The 27,475-nt window shown below is 37.8% G+C and overlaps 1 protein-coding gene across 15 annotated transcripts in view; it reads right to left on the reverse strand.

Annotated features, from left to right (window-relative positions):
- The window catches only part of LOC129775334 (protein groucho), a 357,362-nt gene that overhangs the window by 20,374 nt on the left and 309,513 nt on the right, over window positions 1–27,475 (reverse strand). For 8 of the 15 annotated variants that reach the window (XM_055779979.1, XM_055779978.1, XM_055779976.1 and 5 more), the window contains 3 exons: window positions 20,668–20,805; window positions 20,368–20,403; window positions 2,026–2,229 (listed from right to left, as the gene is read on the reverse strand). In XM_055779979.1, the coding sequence (XP_055635954.1) occupies window positions 2,026–2,229; window positions 20,368–20,403; window positions 20,668–20,805 (378 nt within the window). The remainder of the gene's footprint in view (window positions 1–2,025; window positions 2,230–20,367; window positions 20,404–20,667; window positions 20,806–27,475) is intronic. The other 7 variants (XM_055779987.1, XM_055779982.1, XM_055779988.1 and 4 more) reach the window with 5 other exon arrangements.

A 27,475-nucleotide genomic window follows, 5' to 3' on the forward strand; every position in this document is an offset into this window, starting at 1 on the left:
CACGTGTACTTTTCCTAAATTGCTTTTTAGTTGTTTGAAAAATGTTGCTTTTTTTCTTCTCCAAAAGTCTCCGATACACAGGACACTGTGTACTGTAAGCTGGATGATTTTCATCCAAATTCAATTTTTGTTCTTTATTTACTTTACAACAGTTGATGCATTTCCATTCGGTTGATGAGCACTCAGATGTTTTATGTTTCTCAGTACATCTAGAACATATTTGTTCTTTGTTGCAAACTTTACTTTTATGTCCGTATTCCCCACATTTGAAACAACGTAAAATATGAAAGGCCTCAACCACGTTACATCTATCCCACCCGATGCATACTTTTTGAGCAGTCATCAGGTTGACGTAAGTATCATGGTCAACTTCAATGATTGTATTATATTTGTTATACTTCAAGCGTGGATTTTCATATTCTACAACAACTCTAACATCTTTCATCGAAATGTTTTCATTTTGACTCTTCAAATAATCAATGAAAACATCAGAGGAATATCGATCACTCATCCCAATAATTTTCAATCTTAGCTTCATTGGTTTTGGTACGAATGTGCTAAAACTTTCTCCAAGATTGTTTTCAATTCCATTTTTTACGTTTTCAATATCATCCCCTGCCGCACACTCAACAATAATCGAGCCATCTTCACCGTTTCTAAAATTGGCTATTTTGTGTATTTTTGGATCCAATTTAGTTTTTAAAATTTTTCTAGTATCATCACTTTTTTCATTAGACTCGACTGGTTTCACCACAATGACTGGGCGAGCCTTACGAGCCACGACATTCGCGTAACTTTCAATATTATTATTATTGTAATTATTCATAAAAAAATTTCTTGACAAATATCCCTGCATCGATTCATTATGTTTATTTATTAGCATCATTTTTTTACTTGGAGTGTCCAAGTTAACACTTATTGTGCTTGGACTAACATGACGCTTCCTGTTCATAATAGCTGTTTCCTTATCTAAATAATTTTTTTCACTAAACAAGCTTTTCAAATTTTCCAACTTTTTGGCCACACTGTTTTCTAAGCTTGCCATCTTCTCTTCTAGAAGCTCGTTGAAACATTTGATAAGCTTTTCTCTTTCCTTTTCCAGCGCAATGTTTATTTGCTCGTTGATGTTTTCACGCATATTTGTGAAAGAAAGGGAGATTTTTTCCATCTCCCTTTGCATTCCACTAACGTCCAAAACACCATCTTGCACGCCACACTTTTGGTTCGACAAACATTCATCGCATATAAACTGAATATTTGGATTCTCCGCTATAAGCTTCGAGTTGTTCGAGTTATAAGCATTCGAAATACGGGTAGGCACAAATCGGCAGAACAAATGTATGGGAAATAAGGAAGTTCTTCCAGTTTTCATGAATTTAAACCGTTGAGAGATTAGCGAATTGTAATGTATTGCATATCAAACAAATCTTAGAGAATTTCCGATTCCGATTGGTATGCAAATCATGAGAATCTGTTCATAGTGAAAATAATTATTAACGTTAACTTTATTTCATAAAAACGTGACCTGTCACCCTTCCTGAAAGACGTAGTTCTACGTCAAAACTCATAAAGTTGCTTGACAGTGCTGCACCTGCGAAACAACAGCCTTGAATCATTTTTGTTGTAGGCCTTATAAACGTAAGATTTGAGGAAAAGTTGTTCCATTAAATTATCTTCCATCGCCATCCGAAATTGGTCTATTTTTTTGAACGCATACGTTAACACTAAAATCGATGAAAAATGAATTGGAATTTTCGAGCATTCCGTTCGGTAATTTGAAGAAAATTGTAGAATTTGAATCGTGCTTGCAACTGAGTGCCGATACATAGAAAAGAAAGATCAGTTTAGACTCGCTAAACTATGGTTTATATTAACATAACGTATATACATAACGTTTTGTTTTTTGTGTCCCGCGTTAGACCTCTGACCATCTGGTCACTTTATTCCAAACTCTTTTCTTGATTTTAAAGCAACCTTTCTTAACATAGACTGTTGAAAAATAAATAAACGCATTAACACACTCACCATTCGTTCCTCGACGGACGGTCCTCCGAGGGGCACCTTGAGGTCCTCCCGGTGCAGGTCGGGCGGTGCTTTGAGTAGACTTTGGGGCGCCCCGTGTGGCAGTCCCATGGGGCCACCGAACGCTGTCAGAGGGCCAGCGAGCGCTCCCAGCCCTGGGATCGGTTGGGGTGGTCCTCCGGGAATCTGTTGTGCGTGAATCTGTTGCTACGTGTGAAAGAGCGCAAAGCAAGAGGGTAGGAAGGGAAGAGAAAAAAGAGAACAAACAAACGAAACACAATTGGTAATCGGAAATTAATTAGTAATATTGTGTCACACTGCTGTTGATGTTGATACTGCACCGCCACCGCGGCCATCGTTTTGGCTCGAGACGGCTCCGGAAGCAGCAGCAGCAGCAATAGCGTGGAAATAATAGAGTGCAAGTGGACGGTAACGGATAATTATAATGTATAAATGATTTAATTGCATTGTTGTGACAATTATTATGCGCTTATGGATGCTATCCACATTAACGGGAGGAGAGAGGAGCAAAAGCGTGCGTGTCTTTATCACACACAAACTAGCCATGCAGGATCGAGTGGAGTAGACCACCCGTGCGGGATCCTAGGGGGAAATGTTTGGTGAACGCTACATCAAAGGGTGTGACATGTTAAATATGGATGGCAGCGATTAAATTGTTCATTTAAATAATGACTCATAAATACAAATAGTACGCTTAAACACACTTTACACACATATATTCAGACAATTTAACGCGTATACAAATAAATACGGCGGAGTTTGGAGGCGGTGGGTGGTTTTGCCAGTGGTTTTCCGCCCACATGAATATGGTGATTTGATTAAACGGTGCTCTCACCCTCTCGCTGACGATGGGTGGTTAATTGATTGATGATGAGTATGACACAGCGAGACACTTATTCATTTCAAGTGGTTTGAGGGGGGTAACCATTGTGGCTCGTTTGCCAGGTTTGAATTTTTCACTCGTTATTGTGGTGAGTTAATTGCATTGGTTAGCTAGTTGTTATGTGATGGCTGGAATTGAACACTTTCAGGAAATTTATTCATTAACACGTTCGTCGCCTCGTCACCCAGATATAGGTGACACTTTCCTCGCTCAAACTGAATAGGATGTTCAAACCGAATTTGATCGAAACGGCACCAAATTATAAATTTAGGATGTGTAGAAAAATCATAAAATGCGTTCCATTTGAAATGAGCTTCACTTCTTTCGTCGGGGGCTAATGTTCTGATCGACGCAAATGTGACATAATTTCAATTGAAATCCTTCTCGATCTCTCTCGAAAACACAATTGCGCTAGCAATTTATTCTGATCAATTCAACTAATGCCTAAACAAATAAACAAACCCTACAGCTGTATCGAACACACCCTCGCCCCCTTTTGAAACGTTGTATAACTGAGCGGAAATATGAGCACAACCAAAGCACCATTCGGAAATGGGTTACCATTTTCTCGTGCGCGATAAACGCGACGGTTTACAACAGTGGCACCGGTGTGCGGCTTCATATCGTAACAACAACCCCTACCGAAGTGAGCTTTTCAAGAAAGTTCATAATTCATTTTCACCACACCACCCCCGCCGCCCTCGAATGGAATTGTGTTGGTGGTTACATCCGCGGTTCGGAAATTATTACATCCGATTTTTAGTTTTACGACATTGAAACTCATGTTTAACATGCTAAAGCCTCTCTCACATTCTGGTGCTACAATCGACGTTACAATCACCCTGGATTCAACCATAAATAACCCCCGGGTAGACCTCATTCAATGAAATAAAAATTCTTTGGATAATTCCGTATGAAATACAGTTATTGCCTTTATTGATTACACTTGTCAATACAAAACCAGCAGAACGCCAACAACCACACAAAAATAAACCAACAGAACCAACGAAAAATCGGAAATTCACTCAAAGGCAAACACATCAGTCTGAAATTTTTCAACCCTCCGGCTCGATAATAATGCTCGTCACATCCAACGTATCATAATCTATACAGCAATTTCGGATCCGACTGAGTCAAACAGTTTCCTTTCCACCCATCCCCATTTTATCCACCCTTTACTCTCGCAAAACTTAGCCCACCCACTACCCAAAGACGCCGCGGGACTGACGTCGGTACGGTTAGGGCAGAGGGAACGGTCGCAGCCAACAGTTCGGGAAAAACCCATCACGGAAAATGTTATAAACGAGGTTTTATTTCATTACATTATATTTTACTGCCACACATATTTCTCCGACCTTTGCGACCCGTGCGCCACTATTTCTAAATATATATGTGTGTGTGTGTCTGGGGGAGGAGAGTGGGCGAGTTTGATCCCTCCAGCAGTGGGTTGGGGTGTCACCACTGTCACCCCCTGCTCCATCCACGCTTACGCCGCCTCTGGTGGCGGTGATAAAGCAATATAAAACACGCCAACCGGCAGCTCTCCACTATTTATCGGTTGACGGGTTCGAGTTTTGGTCTTTCCGCTGCTGCTGTTGTTGGTGATTGTGGTATTTTGGGCGGGTTATTGGAGGTATTGGAGGTTATTGGAGGTAATCATAAAACAAAAGTTTCGCTCCCCAAACCAATCTCGCTCCGGTCGGTCAGCCGGCTGCCAGTCAACCGAACCGAACCGAACCGCACACATTCACTACATTTGCTCCCAGGAAAGTTTCGTTGTCGCCCCACTGGGAGAAGTGTTATTGGAAAGAAGGGAGTTTGTGGGCGTCGTCTTCACCAAGAATCATTTATAGTGATGTCACAATGGATCCTCATCCTCTTTACTGGCAACACTGCATTTGTTGCGAGAATCACTCACATGATTGTGCGCCGGATGCTTCCAGTTTTGGGGATTTACCACTCCATCTCCGCCTAATACAAGCTGTACCCGGGATCGGTTATTCACAGCTATAATAGTTTCGGTGGTGGAGGATGCTCGCTCCCAGGGTTTGTTTTGGTGGGAGAGGGGTTGTTGGTTAGATGTTGGTGCTTTCGGTGTTTCGCGTTGTTTGCTACACTTTTGCGGACGATTGGTTACAGAAAATATTTTCCATTATTTCGAGCATTGGTCGGGGAATTGGAAGCAATTTGGGAGAGTAGGAGGAAGGGGATCGTGTATATTTTTATGGTTTTGTGTATATGTTTGAACATTTGCACTCACAATAGCGCCATCATAATCATCGGAAAAGGACGAGGAAACTCCCGCGGGGTGGCTCGTAAAAGTCGAATGAGACTGATAATTTTACGACAGGCCGCGACGAAAACCAGGAGCGCACATTGGACGCTTATGAGTGATGAAATGTTTTCGGTTGTTTTACGCAAATTTGGTCGAAAATTTGGAACGATTTTATTAGTCGCTTTGACCACGAGACAATATATATTTGTCCGGCGTAATTTTGGCGGAATGCTTCGGTGATTTACTGCTGTCGGTGTAAAGTGATTTGGAGACGGCATTAGGCACTTCAATTTATTTGATATTATATGTTGTTCTGGGAGCAACGACAATTCTATATTCTGGCAATAATCTACTGAATTGTCAAAATTTTTGTCACATTCAAATTCTTCACGCGGCATGGGAAAATGTTTCACAATAACGCGAATCGCAGTTCTTCTGGTGCACATCGGGTGGTCCCGCGTGTTCTAGAGCTTGGTACTAAACTACTAATAAAAATGACGCAATTCTTATTACGAAGAGACGAAGAAGTTCCTCTAGGAAAGTTAGTGCCATTTACGAAGAGAAAGGATATATTCCCAATTCGTAGTGCAATTCATAACAACGACAGCAATCATACAAAAACCTAGGTTTTATGCAAATCTTCACATTGTATTTTTAAGGAAGACATATATGGGGAAAATAAGATTAGGATCGCAACTCGCTGAGATATCACGAACTGGTATTTTCGTCTCTGCGATCTGGTAGGAGTCTGCTGTCGGCAGACGGAGAATAATTCGTAATATGCATCGATTATCCGGGCAAATGCGAGTGGCAAATAAAATTGAAATACATACCTATTTCATTCGTTAAATTGTTTTTTTGTTCATCTATTACCATATTTTGTATCTTGGACAAAAATGCTGGATGAATTCTCCGTCTAATGGTATATTGTAAAGCTTGAAACATTTATAATTCGGAATCACTGTTTATTTTGAAGCAGCGGTCGTAGTAGGCGTATCTGAAATTTTTTGACAGTAAATTGGTTGGAAAACTCGTATCTTTTGACGGTAGAAAATTCACGTTGATCCGTTTTGTTTTGCAAATGTTGTGTAGAATGGAAGTCGAGAGAAGAAATTTGGTTTGGACCCTCACATTAAAAATCGCGAAATCGCTGAAAGTGGTTAAATCGAGCGTAGATGATGTGCTGAAACATTTCCGTGATCGTACAGCTTTTGTTCGGATAGATCAGAGGATGCGTCGTAATGGGACTTACGATCGGTGTTGAGAACAATTAACGCAAATCCAGGACTCTCGGACTACAACACGCAAAAAAGACGCTCGAAAGTTGTACAACAAGGTTTTGACGAAGTACGAAGGATGCATGCTGATAGATGAAGAAACGTACGTGAAGATGGATTTTGGATGGCTCCCAGGCCTGATATTCTATAAGACCATTGCGGAAGAGAAAGATGTTCCCAGGAAATCTAAGTACGTTTTCGCTGATAAATTTGCCAGAAAGTTCTTGATTTGGCAGAGGATTTGTGGACAGAAAATCAAGGTTCTCGTCACCAACGAGACAATGGACCCGAAAATGTATAGGGAAGAGCGCCTACAGAAACGTCTTCTTCCGTTTATTCAAGCTCACAAAGGTCCGCAACCAAACAACCAAACAAAAATGTCTTCAAGATGAAGACATATTACCTCCTCTGGCATATTTGATTTTAACCCATGATAGACTTAGCGGTTTTGTTCATGCGGGTAACCACGAAAAAAACCCGCAGCGTCTCCTCGATAGTGTGATAAGCAAGAGAAATGTCATACACATCGGCTTCGAAGCCGCGGCACCAACTCGATGAAATGATGCGCCGCACAGGTTTCATGAGACTATTTGTATATTTTTGAGTCAGTTCTGTCAGAACCACATAATTGCACAAAATTTGGTATCGGTCCGATTTTATGTAAGTAGGACCCCCGGTGTCCTTCTCAAGTTCTCCTTGGGTATCCTCCACCGTCGCGAATCGAACTACATTCGGTATTCGGAATCTCGTTTCATCAAATGATTTGGAGTCTTCCTTTACATAATTACATCACCCTTTCCCTATAAAATTATACCTACAGAAACATGCAGAGGCGATGAAAAAGACGATGAAATTTTGTAACTGGTCGAACGAGATCGGCATGCATGCCTATGCACTAAGAATCAACAGAGTGACTCTCTATAAATATCGAACTCACTCGATGAAAAAAAAATTTACTGACGTATGAGCTGACGAAACTCACTTGATTCACCGGTAAACCACAGAAGTTCTATACGGATGGAATTGAAAATTATCCGAAAAATTGCAAAAGTTGTTATCTTTAATCTAGGTAATATATACTTCAATAAAATAGATTCTCAATAAAGAAAAAAACATTACCAAATTAAACAAAAAAAAAAACACTGGATAGTTTTTCAATGACTCAAGATGTGCGACAATGCGTGGAAACCCCAGAGAAGTGCCATCTGGGCTGGGGAAGGTTTCCTTCTGGTGCCTTCCCCAGTACAGATGACACTAATAATATACAGGAACAGGACAATTGAAAGGCACATGGCTTCCTAAGACAGAACTGGACTGGTTTCTTCCGCGAATTTAATTCACCTAAAACAATTCACCGAAACACAAATAGAGGCGTCGGTTAATCGTTCGATTAATTCGAGTAATTTTGTATCGAATAATTTCAAATCAAATTATGAATACAACGAATAATTGTCACTGTAATCGCGATTAATGAAAGAAGGCATTTTTCTCAAGATTAATGCATTTTTAGGTTAAGAATTAGGCTATATAATTTTTTTATCCAATAATGGAACATCGACAACCTGATAGACCACGCGACCAGAATGACAACATGATACGTGATTATTACAAGAAAAAAATATTCGCTCGATTAACCGAATAAAGGGTGTGTCACATCAAATTGCATCACGGAAAAAAGGCTGTAGAAATTTAATTTTTAGGAATTATATCTTCAGCTTTCGCTTATAATCAGATAAGAGTGTATAGATCACGTTAGCCATGCTTCACTGTCAATTTTTCGTAAATTTGGAAAAATGTCGTCGAACGAAAAAGAGCGTCGTGAATTAATCCTGTGCACTCATTTCGCGAATCCGGAGTTGTCACATCGGGACATCGGTAAGATGCTGGGAATCGTCCAATCCACGGTCAGCAGAGTACTAAAACGATACTTCGAGAACCTAACCATTGACCGGAAGGTGAAGAACGGCAAAAATGGATGCTCCGTCAGTGAAAAAGATCACAAGCGCGTAGTTAAGAAGTTTAGACGTGATCCGAGAAGTTCGGTCCGGGATGTCGCCAATAAGCTGAATTTGTCAAGTTCATTCGTCTAGCGGACCAAGCAGCGGGAGGGCCTGCGTACATACAAGGTTCAGAAGGCTCCTAACCGCGACGAAAGGCAAAACATGGTGGGGAAGACGCGAGCCCGGAAGCTGTACACCGAAATGCTGACAAAGCCGCATTGCCTGGTAATGGACGACGAAACCAAAGCGGACTTTCGTTAGCTGCCGGGCCTGTTGTTCTTCTCCGCAGAGGACACATTCAGCGTTCCGGAGGAGATTCGCAAGCAGAAACTATCCAAGTTTGCCAAAAAGTACATGGTGTGGCAAGCGATCTGCTCTTGCGGAAAGCGGAGCGCCCCCTTCGTGATGACCGGCACGGTAAACGGGCAGGTTTACCTTAAGGAGTGCCTACAGAAGCGCTTACTACCACTATTGAAGCCGGATCTCGCTTCGGGCCACTATTCAAAGGACGTGTTGGAGTGGTATGAAGCCAACGGGGTCACCTTCGTGCCAAAGGAAATGAACCCGCCCAACGCGCCGGAGCTTCGCCCAATAGAGAAATATTGGGCGATTATGTAGCAGGCCCTCCGGAAGAACCCAAAAGTTGTCAAATCGGAGGCGCACTTCAAGAGAAAATGGATTTCTGTTCAAAAAAAAACTACAACCTGACGTTGTACAGTACCTTATGGACGGGGTAAAGAGGAAGGTGCGAGCATACGGGCTTGGGCTCGAAGTATGAATAAAAAGAAAATGCCAAAAGTTGTTTAATAGTTTTTATTTTACTGTCTAAAATTTTCAAAAGGATCGGTCTACTGGGCGAATTTCTACAGCGTTTTTTCCGTGATGCAATTTGATGTGACACACCCTTTATTAAACGGCTCACAGCTTTCAAAAATATTCGCAATATTTGTCAAGATATTACTAATAGTAACTTTCTCCATTTTTGACCTAATTTCACCCCCATCGACGGTAGTTCAAAGTCTTAAAAACAATAAAATACATAAAAAGTAACGATGAGTGTATTAAACCATGTGTGCTATATTAAATTCAATAAACAATATAATGAGACTAGACAATGAAACACACAAAAAACAAAACACGTATAGAACAACACAAACAAAACCACACACACATAATCCTCGTAATGTTTCAGTTAAATTGGATAGTGAATTAGTGGGAGGGGATGGTAACACACAACACATGCCACATACATTCATTCACACTAGGAAATTATGCAAGAGAGAGAGGGGACATTGCGTAAATAAAAAACACAAACAAGAAAGCAAATCGTTCATACAAGCGAAGCAAAACAAACGCGCGCTATTCTCTCTACGGGCATGGCGGAATGGGAGACACAATCCTTTGCTGCCATAATGGGGTGAGAAGGGATCCCTGGAGGAACCTCAAACCCGGCGGTAATTCGTTCGAGTGAGTTACATGAGTGTGGATGTGTGTATGCAAGTAAATACATAACAACCGCTGGCTGAGTGAACCGAGAGAGAGGAGGGCAAAAAGCCGGGTGAGTGAAATTAAATTGGATGATTATATTAAAATGTGGTTATACGATTATAATTATGCCAGCAATTTAGTTTATAGCCCATGGTCCCCCACTTGCCAGAGCTTCCGGGCACAAGGAGAGGGAGAGAGTAGACGTTGGCAGCAACTAATAGCACTTGCTTCCGTTTATGACACTTTTGCGAGCCCGGAGGAGGAGAGCCTGTTGATGGTTTCTTATTCACAAACACATCGTCGATGTATTTTTTTCCTTCACCATCAGGAGGCGTGGGCGTTATATCAATTCGGGCATTGTATAGCTGAACTGCGAAGCTTCTTGTATTCGTTTGTTGAAGTGTGACACTGACGATTTGGAAACCGCAGTGATGGAACGGACGCGTGCTTGGTCAAAAGATTCAAACTAACGATTTATTTTGTTACTTGTAATTGTAGATCGGCGAATCTTTTGGCATAACTTAACAAGTTAACAGTGGTTAGGAAAGAAGGAATAGGCCAAAATTTGTCAATGTCTCTTCAGAAATAGATCTATTAACACTTTGGCGTCCGGCGACACCACATTGGTTACGTGCGCATAGTATCTCAATGGCCGGCACCAGCACTTTAGCATTCGTATTTAAAAATATTTAGTATGATTCCTTGCTGTGGTGGCTGACAGCAGACAAACGATCGCAAAGGGTTAAATGCAGTTTCTTGCATTTCAATGTACTTTTTTCGAATCGATCGGCCGAATATATTTCAATGTTTATACTGAAATTAAAACAGACCGAAAAGTTGAACTTTTTTCGATAATTACCCGCATGGCCTTATAGTGGGCGGAATATGGACAGGTTTGTAATATTTACGTATGTATATCTTCGAAATATCATGAAAGTAGGGGAACAGAGTTGAGAACTTATGAATACAAACGATGAGATTAGTAAAACTTAACAATTTATAAGCGGAGACGCTTGGTCATTCATGCATTTTTAGCACACCCTGCGCTTCCACCTGTGCGCCGTCTTCATTCTGGGGACACGGTAGCGTGAACGTATTTCGTTGTGGATTGTCTCATGATTCTGATGGCTCGGTCAATTGTGGAAATCAAGAAAAATAAGCCGTGGGTTTAGGTGCTCGCGAGGAAAAATGAGCGGTTGAACGACATCTTGGGCGAAAAACAAGCAAGCTTATGTTCGACTTCGCACCCTAAAAACATCGTCCTCGTCTAGAAAGATGCACTCATTAATTCGTTCTTGGAGTGGTTTTGTATGGATTTTTCATATACCGGTTTCTCGAGCGTGGATGTTTTTCTGTGCTATGCGGATCAGGCTCGGCATCGCTTAGCTTCCGATTCGTCAGTTCATTAGACAATCGCTATCATAATTTATTCAGTTTCAGAAAAATATTTCTGAGAATCTGAAGAGCAAATGCCATTAAACCCTAATAATCTCACAAATAGTTTTGGTTTTAAATTTTTACAAGACTTGAAAACACAAAACATTGAATGTGTTTACTAGAAATCTGAGGAATCGCTTGCAGTCTTATATGATTTTATAAGCGCACAGTTCTCTTCCGGAATACTTTCGAAACAGCCGAACTAAGTTAGATTTAATCATTGGTGACGTTTTTGTTTACCATATTCATGTTTTTTTTTCAATGGTCCAATGGTATTAGAGTTCTTACTAATTTTTAGCATGAGATTTTCATTTTTTGGTGCGAAATTCGCAGCTGCGCAGCTGGAATCTCAATAACAAATCCACCCATGTAACGGACATCGTGACTTTCTGTCATAACACTGTGATGCGGCTGTTAAAGTACGAGGATGTACCACAATCAGCATGACGGTGTGTCGTTAACGCACGATGTCGAAAGAAAATTGTGTGTCTACAGTGGCGGCTGATAGTTTGGATCAGTTCAGCAAAGGGACAAATGAAACAAAATTACACAAACAATCTTGGATGACTCGATTAGTTCAGTGCCGAACCGATTTTTTGAGATTCTCCTATTTGGTGAACCTACCAAATATCAACTTTTACAGTTTGCTTGTTTGAATCGTTATAATCGTTACATCGAAAAAGGGGGGTTAACAGGAATTTATACCTGAAAAATGTATTTTCGTTATTTAACATACACCCAAATTAGCGTTGTCAGAAAGCATTTAATTTTCGACAGAAAACATATAATTTCGTGCCTTGAAGCGTCAATTTTTTTTTCTTTCTTTATTAAAGAGATTTTCAGCCAAAGGCTGGTTTATCTCTATGGCATAGGCAAATAATGTCATCTGTCCCTAGCGCATTAAGATGTTTGTATTACGGAAGCAGACATCTCTTTGTTTTTTTTCTTTTTTCATCTTTTTTGGGATTGCACTCAATAAAAAGTTCAAACGACAACAACGGGGATCGAACCAAAGCCGGCTAGGACGCAAGGCTGTTTTACACGACCACGCTATCCACATGGCTAATGATACTGTTCAGCAAATGCGTAATAATATTGCACCTGATTATAAAATGAAGTTGGAAAATGTTTTCTAAGAATAAAAAAGGAGCGCATGAAGAAGAGCAATATCTATCTCGGTCTGGGCCGTGCATGCGGCAAAGTATGCAGAAAGCTTATTTGTCTTTTGTTTCTCTCGCTCGTATTAATCTCATATTGCTGTACCATGAATATTATACAAATGCTTACCAGTATTTGAGAGCCATGACATTTTCTGTTTTGTTATGTCTCATTTAATGTAATAGATCGGGACGACAAAACATGAGCTAAAAATCTATTTTGGGTGTAGTTATTGAGAATGGGATTGGGGTGTCTTATAATAAAATAAACATTATATTGAAATCATCTACCAAATGCTATAGGTATCTTTTTGAATCGAGTCCCAGCTGTTAAAGAATATATGCATTAATAAGAATTTCTCGCATTGTGGCCTGAACTAAAACCATCAAATATACCTAACAACATCTGAAACTTTTTGTACTGTGTGTTAGAAGAGCGTTGGTCACTGGGACCGACAGTTATGAAGTAAGAAAAAAATATATATACAAATGGTTTATATTCGGATGCATTACAAAACTTTTCTACTTTTTTTGTCAAGTTTCGGACTATCTAATTTTTGACGTAGAACTACGTCTTTCATTAAGGGTGCCAAATCAGAAAACAGGTCACGTTTTTATGAAATAAAATTAACGTTAATAACTATTTTTGCCGCGAACGAATTTTTGCGATTTACATACCAAACGAATCAGAAATTTCCTATGATTTGTTTGATATGCTTTACATTACAATCCCATGGTGTGTAAATGGTGAAAATTTATGCAAACTATAAGCGTTTCCTTTTTCTCATAAATTTGTTCTGTCCATTTGTGTGCTTTCCCGAACAGAGCTGTCAACAACGAGCAACTTATCGACGTGCAACGAAGGCGAAATCGAAAGATTTAAAGTCTCCGTGAACAAAGGAAAAGAAGAAGAATGAAGGGGAATATTTGCCTAGAGTATAAACAGTCGATTTCGCTGAGGCAAACTTTCATTATTCGCGAGGAAACCGACTGAACAACATCGTTGCTGGGCGAGCTGGACGGTGAGGGATCCAATGGAGTAATACGAGGAAAAAGTAAAGTTTTTCAAGGGCCGTTTTGAAGGTTAGAGACGAATGAACTGGAAAAGTTTAAAGTCTCACATGTCTTAGTTTCGGATTGAGCTGTGGACGCGATAAAATTACTGTCTCTAGCATTGCAATCATTGCATCAAACTGACGCCATTGTATTAAGGTTCTGAGCTACACAATTGTATGGGGAATCATCAAGCTAAGCTATCGTCAGTTCACCAAGAAAATAAATGTTCTGGAATTTTGTCTGTGATTTGGTGTCGCATGACGGTAGTAAAACTCTCTTCACAAAGGATGACAGCTAAGTTAATCTAGACTGGCAATATTAACAAAAAGGGCATTTGGGATTTTTTGTGTGATTTGGTTTCGCTTGTCAGTAGCAAAACTTTCTCCACTAAGGATGGTAACTGCACTAATCTCGAGCATGTATTGTTCTGCGAGAACAAGAATGAATCATCAAACAATAATCGTCAAATGATCTCACAAGAAAAAAAATATTTCATAACTATCAAACTGGTAGAATGGTTATTTCTTAAATTTGCAAATTTGCACTATAAAATAATATTCGCAATTATAAACAAGCGACTTAAATTAAACTACAGCGTAGTTGTACGTCAACAATGCGGTCGTGTCTTGGATACAACCTACTATATTTTTTTCATCTTGTAGCAGTCTTAGATATTGTGCAAGCGCTCCCCGTTCAGTGCACTCTCGCTTTCTTAATGCGATTTGAAAAACATCTGAACACAAACATTTTTTTTCATATTTACTTATTTTGTAACTGAAGATTCCAGTTTCTAATGAAAATTCAACGTTACGGGGCTCAACGTGTTAAAGATGACAGCAGATTCTCAAGCTTAGACATTTGATACAGATAAAATTTGGTTTGAGTATCCACATTTACGAAAATACCGGAGAGAATTGTGAGAACATAAATTAATCCCTTTTTTTTCGGTTTGTAAAAGTCAATTTTCATATTATACCAGGTGTGTGAGTTGAAATTTTGTCCGGTTGATGATAGCAGGGTTGTATGCATTCCTCCGATTTGACATAGGGGAAATCAGGGTAAAACCGACATTGTGGCCAAAACCGACACCCTCTGATTTTCATTTCAATGCTATTTTTTTGTGAATTTCCCGATGCCCTATATAAACACTTGCTATTTCTTACGTTTTGAGTCACCCTACAGCTGTTGAAGTCGCGTTTCTGTCAAAACAAGCAACAAAACAAAACCGATCGGTAAACTGGAAACAGTCCTTGTAAAATTTCGCTAGTGAATTTTAGTGTTAAAGTCGGAAGATTTGGTAAAACTCGATACTTTTTGTGAGCGTAATTCATCTTAGATCATTATTCAGTGTTTTATATGAGACAGCGGGGTGTTAAGTTGCCTGTAGATGCCCAAAAGTTTCGTTTTGAAATTTCAGGTCCATTTGGAGTAAAATCGACACCTTCAGTCAGGGTAAAACCAACGCGCAGGTCTCTCTGACTGGAAAAATGTGTTCTTATTTTTTGTAGATGCCTCATGTTTATGTTTTTCATGTTACAAAACGGCAGAGCCGGACATATGCGATACAGATGAAAACATTCAAAGCCAACGTGGAGTAGAGCATGTCAACAAAAAAGGCAGTCATGCCAGATATCCCTTCAATCAACGCTCATCGGCCACTTCTCCGGTGGATGCTCACTAGGGTGGCAAAGAAAATGTTCATATCAAAATTCAAAAACCGACCATGTACATTTTGTTTATTGGCCCAAAAAATAATCTGTGCAAAGTTTCAGCTCGATCGTACATGATTTAGGTGTACCTCAAAGCGTTCTATGTTTTGATTTTTTGATCCTCGAAAATCCTCCAAGGGGGGGAGTAAAGGGAATTTGAAAAAATCGATTTTTTTCGATGCCAAATGACTTAAAAACGCATGGAAACGTCGATATCTGGTGTCATCTCGAAAAAAAATTTTTTGCCGAAAATCGACCTTTTGGGACTTTGCCTGAGAGGCAATGAAGGTATGGAAAAAAATTATCGAGTTTAAAGAACCGACCATGTACATTTGTTTATTGGTCCAAAAAAATGAACCCCTTATTATCGATATCCGTCGTCTGGCTTTTGAATTGGCCAAAACACAACTTGAAACACCCTTTCAATATGAAACAGATAAGTGCTGGCCGAAATTTCTAGACCGAAATTGCGAAACTCCATTCGTTCCGCGAACCTACATCAGCAGCGAGACCTGTGGGGTTCAAAAAACCTTGAAAAGCTTTTGTTTGCAGTCGAAATACATTAAATGGTTTGTTTTTTTTTTCACGTGGGATTACGTCTTTCATTAAGGGTGCCAAATAAGAAAACTGGTCATTTTTCTATGAAGTTAAGTTAACGTTAATGACTATTTTTGCTGCCGACAGATTTTGACGATTTTCATACCAATCGAACCGGAAATTCTCTAACATTTATTTTCTATGCTATACAATACAATCCCATAGTCTGTAAATGGTTTAAATTCATTTGTGTGCTCACCTAACCGTGTTGCCAATAACGGGCAACTTATGCAGCCATTTTTTGTCTCTTTCTATACTCAAAACAACGAACATGACTTATTCTGCTTGTTTTCTGTCATTTTCATTTCCCTTCCTGCTGTGGACGCGACTATTTCACTCGCTGTACATCTGGCATTGCAATCAACACATCGAACCGAGTCATGGCAAAGTAGGCGTAATCATGTTTTCGGTACAATATGTAGGGAAAAAACAAGTCAAGGATGACATCTACGCAATACAACTGCAACTGCGCCTCACCAAGCAATCGTCTCTTTTCGAGGCCAATAATACTAACAAAAGCCTTTTTTTTGGAGAAGAGTGCAAAATGAGTGTTTATATTAAGTCGCTTCAAGCCACCAGTGTTTGGTTTTGTGTTTTTTACTTGTTTTCGTTGTGTGAAATTTTCAATTTGTTCATATCATATATTTGTTCATATTTTAATATGTTCCTATTTGTATGTATAGCACATCTTCGCTACTTTTAGTTGCCATCTGTATTTATGATTTATGATGAGCTGATTGATAATCTCATCAACTCTTTTGCCTTTTGTTTAAAGTTCGACTCTTCGTCTTCTTCATGTGAAAAGGAAAATAGATTTTTTTAATACCTTTAGAAAATTCTTTGAATTTTTGTTCGGGGTAACTAGCCTGTCCAAGTCTGTTCGTCATTATTGGTGAAACGTTAATACCAGCGATTCCCTTGTTGAATAGCTCAATGTTGTACGCTCGGGAACACTCTGGTATATTGCTGTTTTGGAAATCTTGCGAAGATGCTGAAACGACTGAAACTATTGATGGTACTTCTCCTAAAGTATTACAGTATTACACTGCTTTGGTTTGGAAGAGTATACAGATAAACGGCATGATTCGCAATTTTTTTTTAAGATGTATCTAAAAGGATATTGCATCCCATTGACTTAAGTTTCTCAATCATTGACACGGTTAAGAAACGTTATTCAGATGAACATTTCTTACCGTTTTCAGGAAACGGTCTACAACACGAAAAAAATTTTTGTAGTCCATTGTGGTATACTGTTATTCACTTTATAAGGAAGATTGTTCGACTGATGAACGATGTTTGAATATGAGTAACTTTATATACATTATAGAGGTACCTAAAAGGTACCTGATTTTATATACCTATACAGAGGTAGCTTAGAGATACCTGACTTCAGGTATAATCTAGGCATAACGTAAACAAGTTAATTATATCTGTACCCATAACGTCCGGTTGAATCAACAAGGTGTATTTGTTGTTGGGATTTCGATTGTACTGTTCGTGTTTTGATTGTGTAACACGAATAATATGTTAAAAGTTAAAAGATAAAAAAAGATTTTTTAATATCGCTACGTTTCGTGTTAACCTACATATCTTCAAATGTTTTTCAACGTAACTCCTAAACATATATTTTTACCATAATGATGAATTTGGAAAAGTTGTTGGAAATTATAAGCAAATTCATAAAATTTCATGAAGATGACGGTATAACACGACAAACATATTAAAAGGGAATATTTACTATAAAAAAGACAATAAATTAAAAATATTTTTTTAAATATCTCGAGAATGGCTACATTTAGAAGGAGATTTATAATGAGCTTTTTTTTGTTTTAAATCACATCAGAAATCATAATTTGTGGCTAAAAATGATTGTTAACATACAAAAATTTGAAGTTTCGGAAATCCATAAAAATTAGATGTTCCACAAAGTTCGTCAAAAATAGTTTTACCATCTTGGACCCATTTTTTTAATTTTCTACATGACTTCTATTTTATATGAAAAAATTTAAAAAAAAAATTAAAAAGTATGTATTTTGGATATTGCAAATTAAAGTTTTTTTTGTAAATATAAAACAAAGAGTACTAATTTTTTTCTCAGTGTATACTTTTTTCATGTTTAGACATCAATAGTCTATAACTCTTTCTAAGACACTATTTCGGTACGACTCATAGTTTTTTAGATATAAATTATCAAAGACTTCTTCTACTAAAATCGATACGCTCTTTTCAAAAGTTACGCTTGAGTCAAAAAAATCCCAATTGCTGTGGAAAACTCATATTTCCTCCAACACAAACGGAATACAAACTTTCATTCGAATAAAAAATACATGTTTTTAAAATCTGCATTTTTTTGACGATTTCATTTGGAATTGCACTTATACAATTAGTTTATTTGGGAGTCGGAACCGACACTGATACTATGCAAACGCCCTTGATGCGGGCTGAATGGAAAGTGGAGCATGCAAAATTTTGGGTTCAACGTGTTAATTTCTACATTGTACAGTTTTGAGCATAACAGGATGCTTCGAATAGTTTAATATGTTTTAAAATTAGGGTGGTCAAGAAGTATCAATTGTTTTTTAGTTAAATTATCGAAATTTAAGCACCGGTTCATTTTACCACCCACGTTCATTTCATTCGCATTTCCCCTACAATTAGGTATTACAATTCGAGTCTTCCAATCTGTGAAGGCCGTGCTGAATTTGTCTAGGAGAACGCCGCCGCTCATTGGAAAATGTTCCACTGTTAGACTGGGAGAGCTTCTTTTTGATGTGGTTGCCCACTTTATCTTTGACCATCCCAGCCCTGCTGCTGGTGAAAGCTCAAAGGAAACACCACTCTCCGTACAAGGATCGCTGATAGACGCCCGAGAATCAGTGTCTTCCTGGCGCAAAAGTGGTTACAACTCTCCGGCAGTAAGTCAATGGAGCCCAAGAGAGAGACGAAAAGAGAAAGAAAAAGAGATAGAATGAGAGGAGACTACACCATCCTCATCATTAGAGTGTAAGCTGCCCACTAACCGCCAGAGGAGCTATCGTGCAAACATTGTGTGCTACGATTTCTGCTTCTGATGAGGATAAAGTGATTTCAAGACTTTTGCCTGGTGGTGATCCGGCTGCTGAAGTGAGCCATAAAAGCGAACCGTTTCATGTTCTTGAGTGTCGAGTAGAAGCTGCCGCCGTCATGGTGTTTCGAAACATACGGATGTGGATCCGGGCGGGCGTGGAGGACACGAGAGTGGAAGCGAATGATTATGTGTTTTTCGGACGGAGCTCGTTCGTTACCATGGTGGTGGTGGTTTTCCACGATGAAAGAAAGGGATTTGGGATGGTTTGCAAACATAGCGCGGGAAGCATAATAGAGAAACTTATGAAACGTGATGATGTTGTTAATTAAATGTTGAATGCGGACCAGACTGAAATGGGGGTGCTTTTATTGGGGTTAAGAAAATTGTGCCAGATGGGTGGAAGGGAATGGTCGAACCGAGATAGGGATCAGCAGCTCTGGGGCGATAACCATAAGCAAATTACTTTACCGATTCCGTGACATGGTACTTTGGGGCGAAACGAGTTTAATATCGAACTGATTGGGAAACCGCCGAAGCGTGACATCGAGAAGCATGATATTGCCGTCTCATTACCGATGGGGTGAATTGCTGCCTTCCCACCAACTCGTGTGGGGGTGGGCGAGAAGGCACGAGCCAGTTGAATGTCAGATGGTTAATTAAACTCCAATAAGCCACGTGTTGATTGATAATGAGAAGCCCCGCTGATGAGTCGATTGTTCGCTTATAAACGCGTTTCGCGCCCCTCGTTCCACTTCATTATGTATTTAGCGGTTTCGTCGAGCCTGCGGTTGATACCGACGTTGTACTATTGATACAATTTAATCCTCGGTGAGCCGGTTGTTGTTGGAATTTTGGGCGAACGATGGTGGCGGCTGGGGAGAATGGAAATGTTTTTCGCCTTTGATTGTGTGGGGCGATGGATGGTGTGCGCTGATACACACAATGTTGATTGTCGTTTTGTGTGGAGCGTGAAATAATCCGTTTAAAGTGTGAGTGGCATAAGAGGGAGTGTTTCCGGAGGGCGATAACCAAAATAAACCCCAGAGGGCGGCAGCGATACGATCAATTAATGAAAATAATGAGTATAAAATAGGTACCAGGCCCGAGACAGCGCATGTGTAAGCCGGAAAGTGAAAGCACTTGGCTGATTAATTTGAAACGAAACCTTTGACCAGCTTTTATGCTTCACGGAGTGTTGTAGGAACACGCGAGCAAAACTGGGAAAAATCTTGATGGATAAATATGACAGTTATAAATTGGTGACAAAAAACAACAACGATTAACAAAACTTGCGAGCTTGGGTGTGGTTAAAATGCGGCAACAACGAAACAATGAATGGTGCTTTGATGGGTTCCAAAAAGTTGATTCCAACACTTACTAGGAGTTGCTGAATTCCCTGCTGTTGATGTTGCTGCTTGGTTGAAGAAACACGGGGTCGTTCGTTTTTGGCGGGGGTTATTTCAAATGATCATGGAGAAGAGAAAGAAAAGGTTTCCGTTTAACGCATCGAAAAGAACAGGATTTTCTGAGGCGGTGACGTTTTTCATGGTGGAGAAACCGAAAGCTTCGAAACTCAAACTACGGAATTCACAACGGAAAACTAAATCAAACGAGCCTAACATTCCAGGAAACGAAAATGAACACTAGAGAACTAAACCAGTGCGGCGCTTGCGCTTACCCCGATGATGGCATTCAGCTCTGGCATTGTGACTTGTTTCGCCCGTTCCACGGCCTGTGCGACTTGCTGCTGATGTTCCGTAGCCAGAAAGGGGAGCAGCTGCCCGATGAGGGCATTTAAGCGTTTGGCGATTTCCGTCTGAAAGGAGAGATACAAAACAGAAATGTTATGAATATATAGCAGAACAATAATTTTGAAATACATCAGAAATACTCGAAAGAACAGATCGTAAAACCACACCCATCTATCGTCAACATTTCTTCGCAGCCATAACACATCATCATCTACTATCATCGCCATTATTATCTGTTCGCATTATTATATAAGACGAATTTCATGCTAACTCGACTAGCCGTTGGCAGCACCATCTCAGATAGCAGTGAAACGTTGTGGGTGTAAGGCATGGGTCATTTAAGCAACTTTGCATACTTGAAATATTCGAAAAATAATCAGACTACTTTTTGGAAAGCCAAATTTTGTTTCTTAATTTTTTACAAAAATGTATAACTTAACAACTATGATACCTACAAAATTCTTGTCAAAGGATGAAATGTAGGAAAATATTTAAATTTTCACAAAAATTTCGCTGACAAAAAAGTTATTTTAAAATTTAAAATTCATTTTCTCAAAAACGTATTTTTTAGAAATTCTCAAAAATATATATATGAATAACCCTTACAATTTCCAACAAGTTATTTATACATCGGAAGATGGACAATTTTACAGGGAAAAAGTTTTTCGAACAACAACTTTTTCATGTTTTCTTTGAAAAAATACAGCTTATCCTAATTTTGTTCAAAGTCAAGTTAGTGATATACTGTATTCGACATAGTTTTAGATTTTGTTAAAATATAAACTTTTGTCGAAGACATCAACTTTCCATCTTTTATAGTTTTTGGAATATAAGCCATTTTTGTATGAAGACTCCTGAAAAAAAAAAATGTTTTGCTCGAAACATTTTTGTGTGTAAATTCTCACGTTTGACATGTTTCTAAATAGAGAAAAGTTAGCAGAGCATGTAAATTCCGATAATTCATACATAAAAATTTTACAAATATTTTATATTTTGAAAATTAAAATTCATTTTTCTTGAAAACATATGCTTTCAAAATTCTAAGAAATAGATATAAATAGCCCTTAAAATTTCCAACATGTTTTCCATACATCGGACGATGGACACATTTACATGGAAAAAGTTTTTCGAACAACAACTTTTTCATTTATTTCTTTGAAAAAATACTATTAATGTTTAATTCGTAACATTTGTATGAATAAATTATCGCAATTTACATGCTCTGCTAACTTTTCTCTGTTTGGAAACATGTCAAACGTTAGAATTTACACACAAAAATGTTACGAGCAAAACATTTTTTTTTTTAGGAGTCTTCATACAAAAATGACTTATATTCCAAAAACTATAACAGATAGAAAGTTAACGTATTCAACAAAAGTTCACATTTCAATAAGATCTAAAACTTTGTCGAATACACTATACCGCTATCTTGACTTTAAACAAAATTAGGATTAGTTGTATTTTTTTCAAAGAAAATATGAGAAGTTATTGTTAGAAAAAAATTTTCCCTGTAAAATTGTCTATCTTCCGATGTATGGACGACTTGTTGGAAATTTTGAGGGCTATTCATATATATATATATTTTTTTTTGGGAGTTTTAAAAAAAGTACGTTTCTGGGAAAAATTGATTTTCATTTTTAAAATAACTTTTATGTCAGCGAATTTTTTGGAAAAAAAAATTTCGGTATTTTTTTGTAAAAAAAAACTCGGAACTATTTTCCTTGATAAAACAGTGAAGCATAACTTGTAAGATCATGAAATTGAAACAAGATTTATTTGTTTTTTTTTGTGAACTGAACAATGTGTTCTAATCAGGGCTTGAACACATTGAGCTTTTTAAGTAATCTTGAAAATTGATTTTTATCAGTGTAACGCGTTTATTCTACTTGTCGATGTTGCTGTCATTCATTCGTCGTCCAACAGATTCACAACTATGTTCATTCATATTCATTCTGTGCTATCTGAGCTTTCGTTAAAGATCGAGTCATGAGAATCAATTCACATTTATTCATTACCATTGAATTGTCAGGAATGTTGTGACTGTTCATTTTCAATATCTCGATAAGTGTGTGATTTTCTCATTGAGACAGTGCCTTGCTTATTCAGTTATTTTTTAAGTTACTCCGAAATGGCAACTCATATCAGTGGTGCAAGCGAAAATGCAAACAAAAGATTTACTAAGGGTTAAGGATTCCATAGGCTTGGACGGCTAGAAAGCATTAATTTGGTTGACGGCAAAACATACCTATACCGTTTTGACTCATATTCCGAACAGAATCAAATTCCGAACACTTCATTTCAAAAACTAAATTTATTGAACATTAATGCTATAAATAATTGAATAATGAAAACCCCGATACTCTTTAGGATATACCCTTCAGATTAATAACATTTACAGGTATCGAAAGAACATTGATGTTCAGTAAACTTACTTTTTAAAATGTAGTGTTCGGAATTTGAGTAAAAAATGAAGTGTTCGAAATTTGAGTCAAAACGTTACTTTTTCACATCGAAATTGAAGTCTTTTGAAGCATTTCTGATAAGTGAAATCGGAATTTCATATTCACTGTGTAAAATGAATGCATTTTTATTGAGACGGAAACCTTGCTTGCTTGAACAATTTAAAAACGCCTCGTCCACGGCTTACATTGTCGCCTTCATCACACTTCGCAACGCTAGCCTAATTTGTTGCCACTATTATGAATTTTCTGTACTTCCTAATCTTCTTTAACGAATTTCACCGTTCCATCACTGTCCGAGAACGATGTTGATATTGAAAGAGCTGGTATATTAATGTCAATGAATGTGAAAACTATGGATTTTTCCTTTTGCTTTCATTCCGTGAACGCAGAGAAGAACGAAAGAGAGAATGAACGAAACTGAATGAATCATCTGTGAGTGGCTTGCTGTGATTGTGATACCGTGCGTTGGTTTATTTTCAATATCCCGATTGCAATGGTGTCATGATAGAATGTGGTCATGAAATTAAACTGAAAAGATTGATGTGAAACAGATATTTCCAAGCACCGGTTCTAATATGATGATTTTATGAGAAAAAAACTTAATAAATTCATAATTTTCCTTCGTGTAACATCTTTTGAAACTGTTCAGTTCCGGTTTTCAACTACATGTATCGCAAAAATAATTAGTTTAGTTGACTTTCATCTTTCTGTTTGAAATACAAAACAATCCTTGCTTTTTCATCTACACAGTGCCGCAATACAAAAAAACTCCATCCTTTTCTCAAACAAGAGTGACAACTTTTGTTTATACTGAGTACCGTCATCTGTAAATCATAGGAGCACCGTTTTGATTTGTGAACAAATATACGATAGAGTTAAACAATGCTCACGTCGACACTTTGGTTATTAGGTTATAACCATCTTCTAAGATCATTTCCGTTCGATCGATCATGTCGTTTGATAAAAACCTGCTATCGTCAAACGAACAAAAATTCGTAATACGCATTGATTTGCTTTGTCAAAAAAATAAAAATAATCAAACGAAGAAAAAAGACATATCATAACGCCAGAATTGTATGCAAAAATATTACCTTATGCGATTATTCGAGTCACAAGTAAAAATAAAAATTAAAACAATTTCATTCGTCAAATTGTTTTATTGTTCAACTATGATCATTATTTGTGCCTTGGACAAAAACAAATTGCTAGATAAAATCCACGTCTAATGGTATATTGTATGTCAAACATCACAGCAACAATGCCGCGTAATATGTTTTTAAAATCTCTTAAACATTCGTTACATGCCTCATTTGCCATTGCCATTTAAATATCTTGAGAATTACTGCATTTAAACTTTACTTTGCGGTCAAAACTTATTGTTAGTATGCCAAAGTTTCAGAAGTTCATAAAAAATCTTTGTTTTACAAAGTTTCAAAAATAATTTTAAAAAATAATTTTACCATCTCACATTTTTGGTAAAACTTTCAAAAAACACTTTTATTTTCCATGGAAAAATAAAAAAAATCAAACCATGTATTGCAGATATTGCAAATCAATTTTTCTTTCGCAAATAAAAAAAAAGATTTTTTTTTCATTTTCTACTAATTGTTCTTCTTAGTGCATATTTTTTCCACGTTTAAACGTTGATTCTCTACAACTTCTTCTAAGACACCGTTTCGGTACGACTAATAGAGATAGAATTTATTAAAGAATTACCTTACCTTACTTATTAAGACCATTTTGAAAAGTTACTCTTGAGTCAAAATGGTCCCAATTCCTGTAGAAAATTGATATTTCCTCTAGTCCAAAGCAAGTACAAACTCTCATACAAATCGAAAAAGTATGTTTCTAAAATCTGCATTTCCATGAAATTGGATCTGCTGAGAGGCGAATGAACTCTCCGAGTTCGAAGCCTCCAGAAATCAAACAAAAACAACAACTGTAACTAAATTCTCGGCCTTCAGAAACATGTGACATGCGTGATGCATATCAGCAGAAAATCAATCACATGCGCATATTTCATTGCTCATGCCCGTATTCATATTGAATGAGCAACTGGGAGAGTGGAGTTTGCAAACGACCAATCAGAACGCGGGATTTTCGTTTAGATAATGCATGACATTTTTCAATTGTTCGATAGTTAGTTTCATAAAATATATCATTTTCGTCAGTGCAATTAATTGTAATGGAGTGCCCAAATCGATTGATGCAAAAATCTCGTAAATTCATCGGAGAATGACTTCAATATCCCAGTTCGTAGATCTCTCCAATAGCCCGTAAATCCATTAGGTCCATCTAAACTAATTTTTTTCATCAGAAAAGATAATCTATAGTGGAGAAACAAACATCAAAATTATTGGAAACTGATTAGAAAATTTAGAAAGAAACTGATTAGATCAGGAGTTTTCTGATCTTTGAGTGGAGCTCTTTTTAATGTCAATACAGAAAAAAATTATACATCGAGTTATTTTTTATCAAAATTCCGTCAGTATATGGAAGAATATACACTTAAGAGGGTAGTACACTATGAACACCATAAAAAGTAAGAGATTTTCGCGATTTTTATCAACGAAAGAATGAATTACTATGATTAATCTGATATCACAGTTTTATTAGGTATATTACTTAACAAATAAACAAAAAATTTGTGTCAATTGGACTGTCCCCTGAAAAGCCTTAACCGGTTTGTTGAACCCTTGCAGCCAAAATCATGTAAACTGGTGGGAGTTCTACAAGTTTTTCTAGTGCACCGATTTCAAGCAATGATTTTTTCATTTTATCTTGGATATATTTCCTGTCATCGTACGTAGGACTTTTTCAAAATATTGATTTTTGACGAAATTTGTAAAAAAATTGCGTTTTTACCTCAAAAATCTAGACAAAAACATTCACCAAAATTTTATTTTTCGAAGTACCAAAAAAATCCTACGTACGATGACAGGAAATTTAGTGGAGAATTTGGGAAAAACAATTGCATCAAAATCGGATGGACCGTTCCGGAGGTAGAACTCCCACCAGTTTGCAAAACACGAAAAACGCGTTTTAAATTTGGGATCCACGCTACTTACGCGAAGACTTAGGTCCACTAATTGGCTTGTAACTTCGGAACGGAGTATAGGACAAACTTGGAGCAAAAATTACAGTAAAGTGACATCCCAGAGAACATTCTAGGCCAAATTTTTTATTTATTTCTTTTCAAGTTTCCATAGTGTACTACCCCCTTAAAGGAAAACATACGTTTGTCTATGGGTCTATGATCTATGATTTTGTCATGTGCGCGGAGCACTCGTGAAGTACGGTTTGAAAACTCATCACAAACACTTTACCATATCCCACTGGCGTGTCATGATAAGCTCCATGGATTTCATACGTTTATCATTTTAGATCGAACAATATTGGGGCTGGTGTGAAAAATCTTAAGTAATGTTTCCTTACTAACTGGTAGTTTCAGTGGGTTCTGTACCATTTACCCGAATACCATCCAGCCGAAACACGTTTACCCGAAGCATGAAGTTTACCCGAATGTAACAAATACCAAAATGTAACATCTACGCGAGGGTAACAAATACCTAAATGCAAAAATTACCCGAATGCAAAATTCACCCGAATGTAACAAATACTGGAATGCGACATCTGCGAAGAATGTTACACAATCTTTCAGTGTAGCTTTAGTCTTCGATAGAGAGATGGTGGGATTTTTTCACAATGGATCGTTTCCCTTTCGCTGACAAATTCGATTTTTCTTTGACTTTCGTTCGAGTGTTGCATAGTTCTGCATCCTTCCAATTGATACACCTTTCTTCTTATAGCCATCATCCATTCCTTTTCCCCCATCACTCAGAACTCTTCTATTAGGCATTTTAAGCTGTTTGATCCAGTAAAATTTCAAAATCCAACCAACAACGCGGAAAAACACTCCGTGCGGCTATTGCTAAGATCAGACAACTGGCTTCTTACTCTTCTTTGTCGTCCAAAAATGAAGCCACTACATGAAGAAGCGAGAGTTGCAAATATTATAAAACTTCGGATTTTTCTAATTTCTGTTTTTATGAATCGTAACATTTGGTTGGTGCGAATATAATGATTTGGCATATTTTCAATTAGGCAATCTCAAAAATATGTTTTAAAAGGATAAAATAAGTCTTTTAAATACCCATATCTATAATATAATAATGATATCCATAGAAACTCGTCCACGATTGTCTGGAGAGTCCTTTCTCGTTGATTCGTGCAAAACAACGGCGCTCAACTTCATTGCAATTCAGGAACAACT

The sequence above is a fragment of the Toxorhynchites rutilus genome, chromosome 3 (assembly GCF_029784135.1).
Source record: "Toxorhynchites rutilus septentrionalis strain SRP chromosome 3, ASM2978413v1, whole genome shotgun sequence".
Classification (NCBI taxonomy): domain Eukaryota; kingdom Metazoa; phylum Arthropoda; class Insecta; order Diptera; family Culicidae; genus Toxorhynchites; species Toxorhynchites rutilus.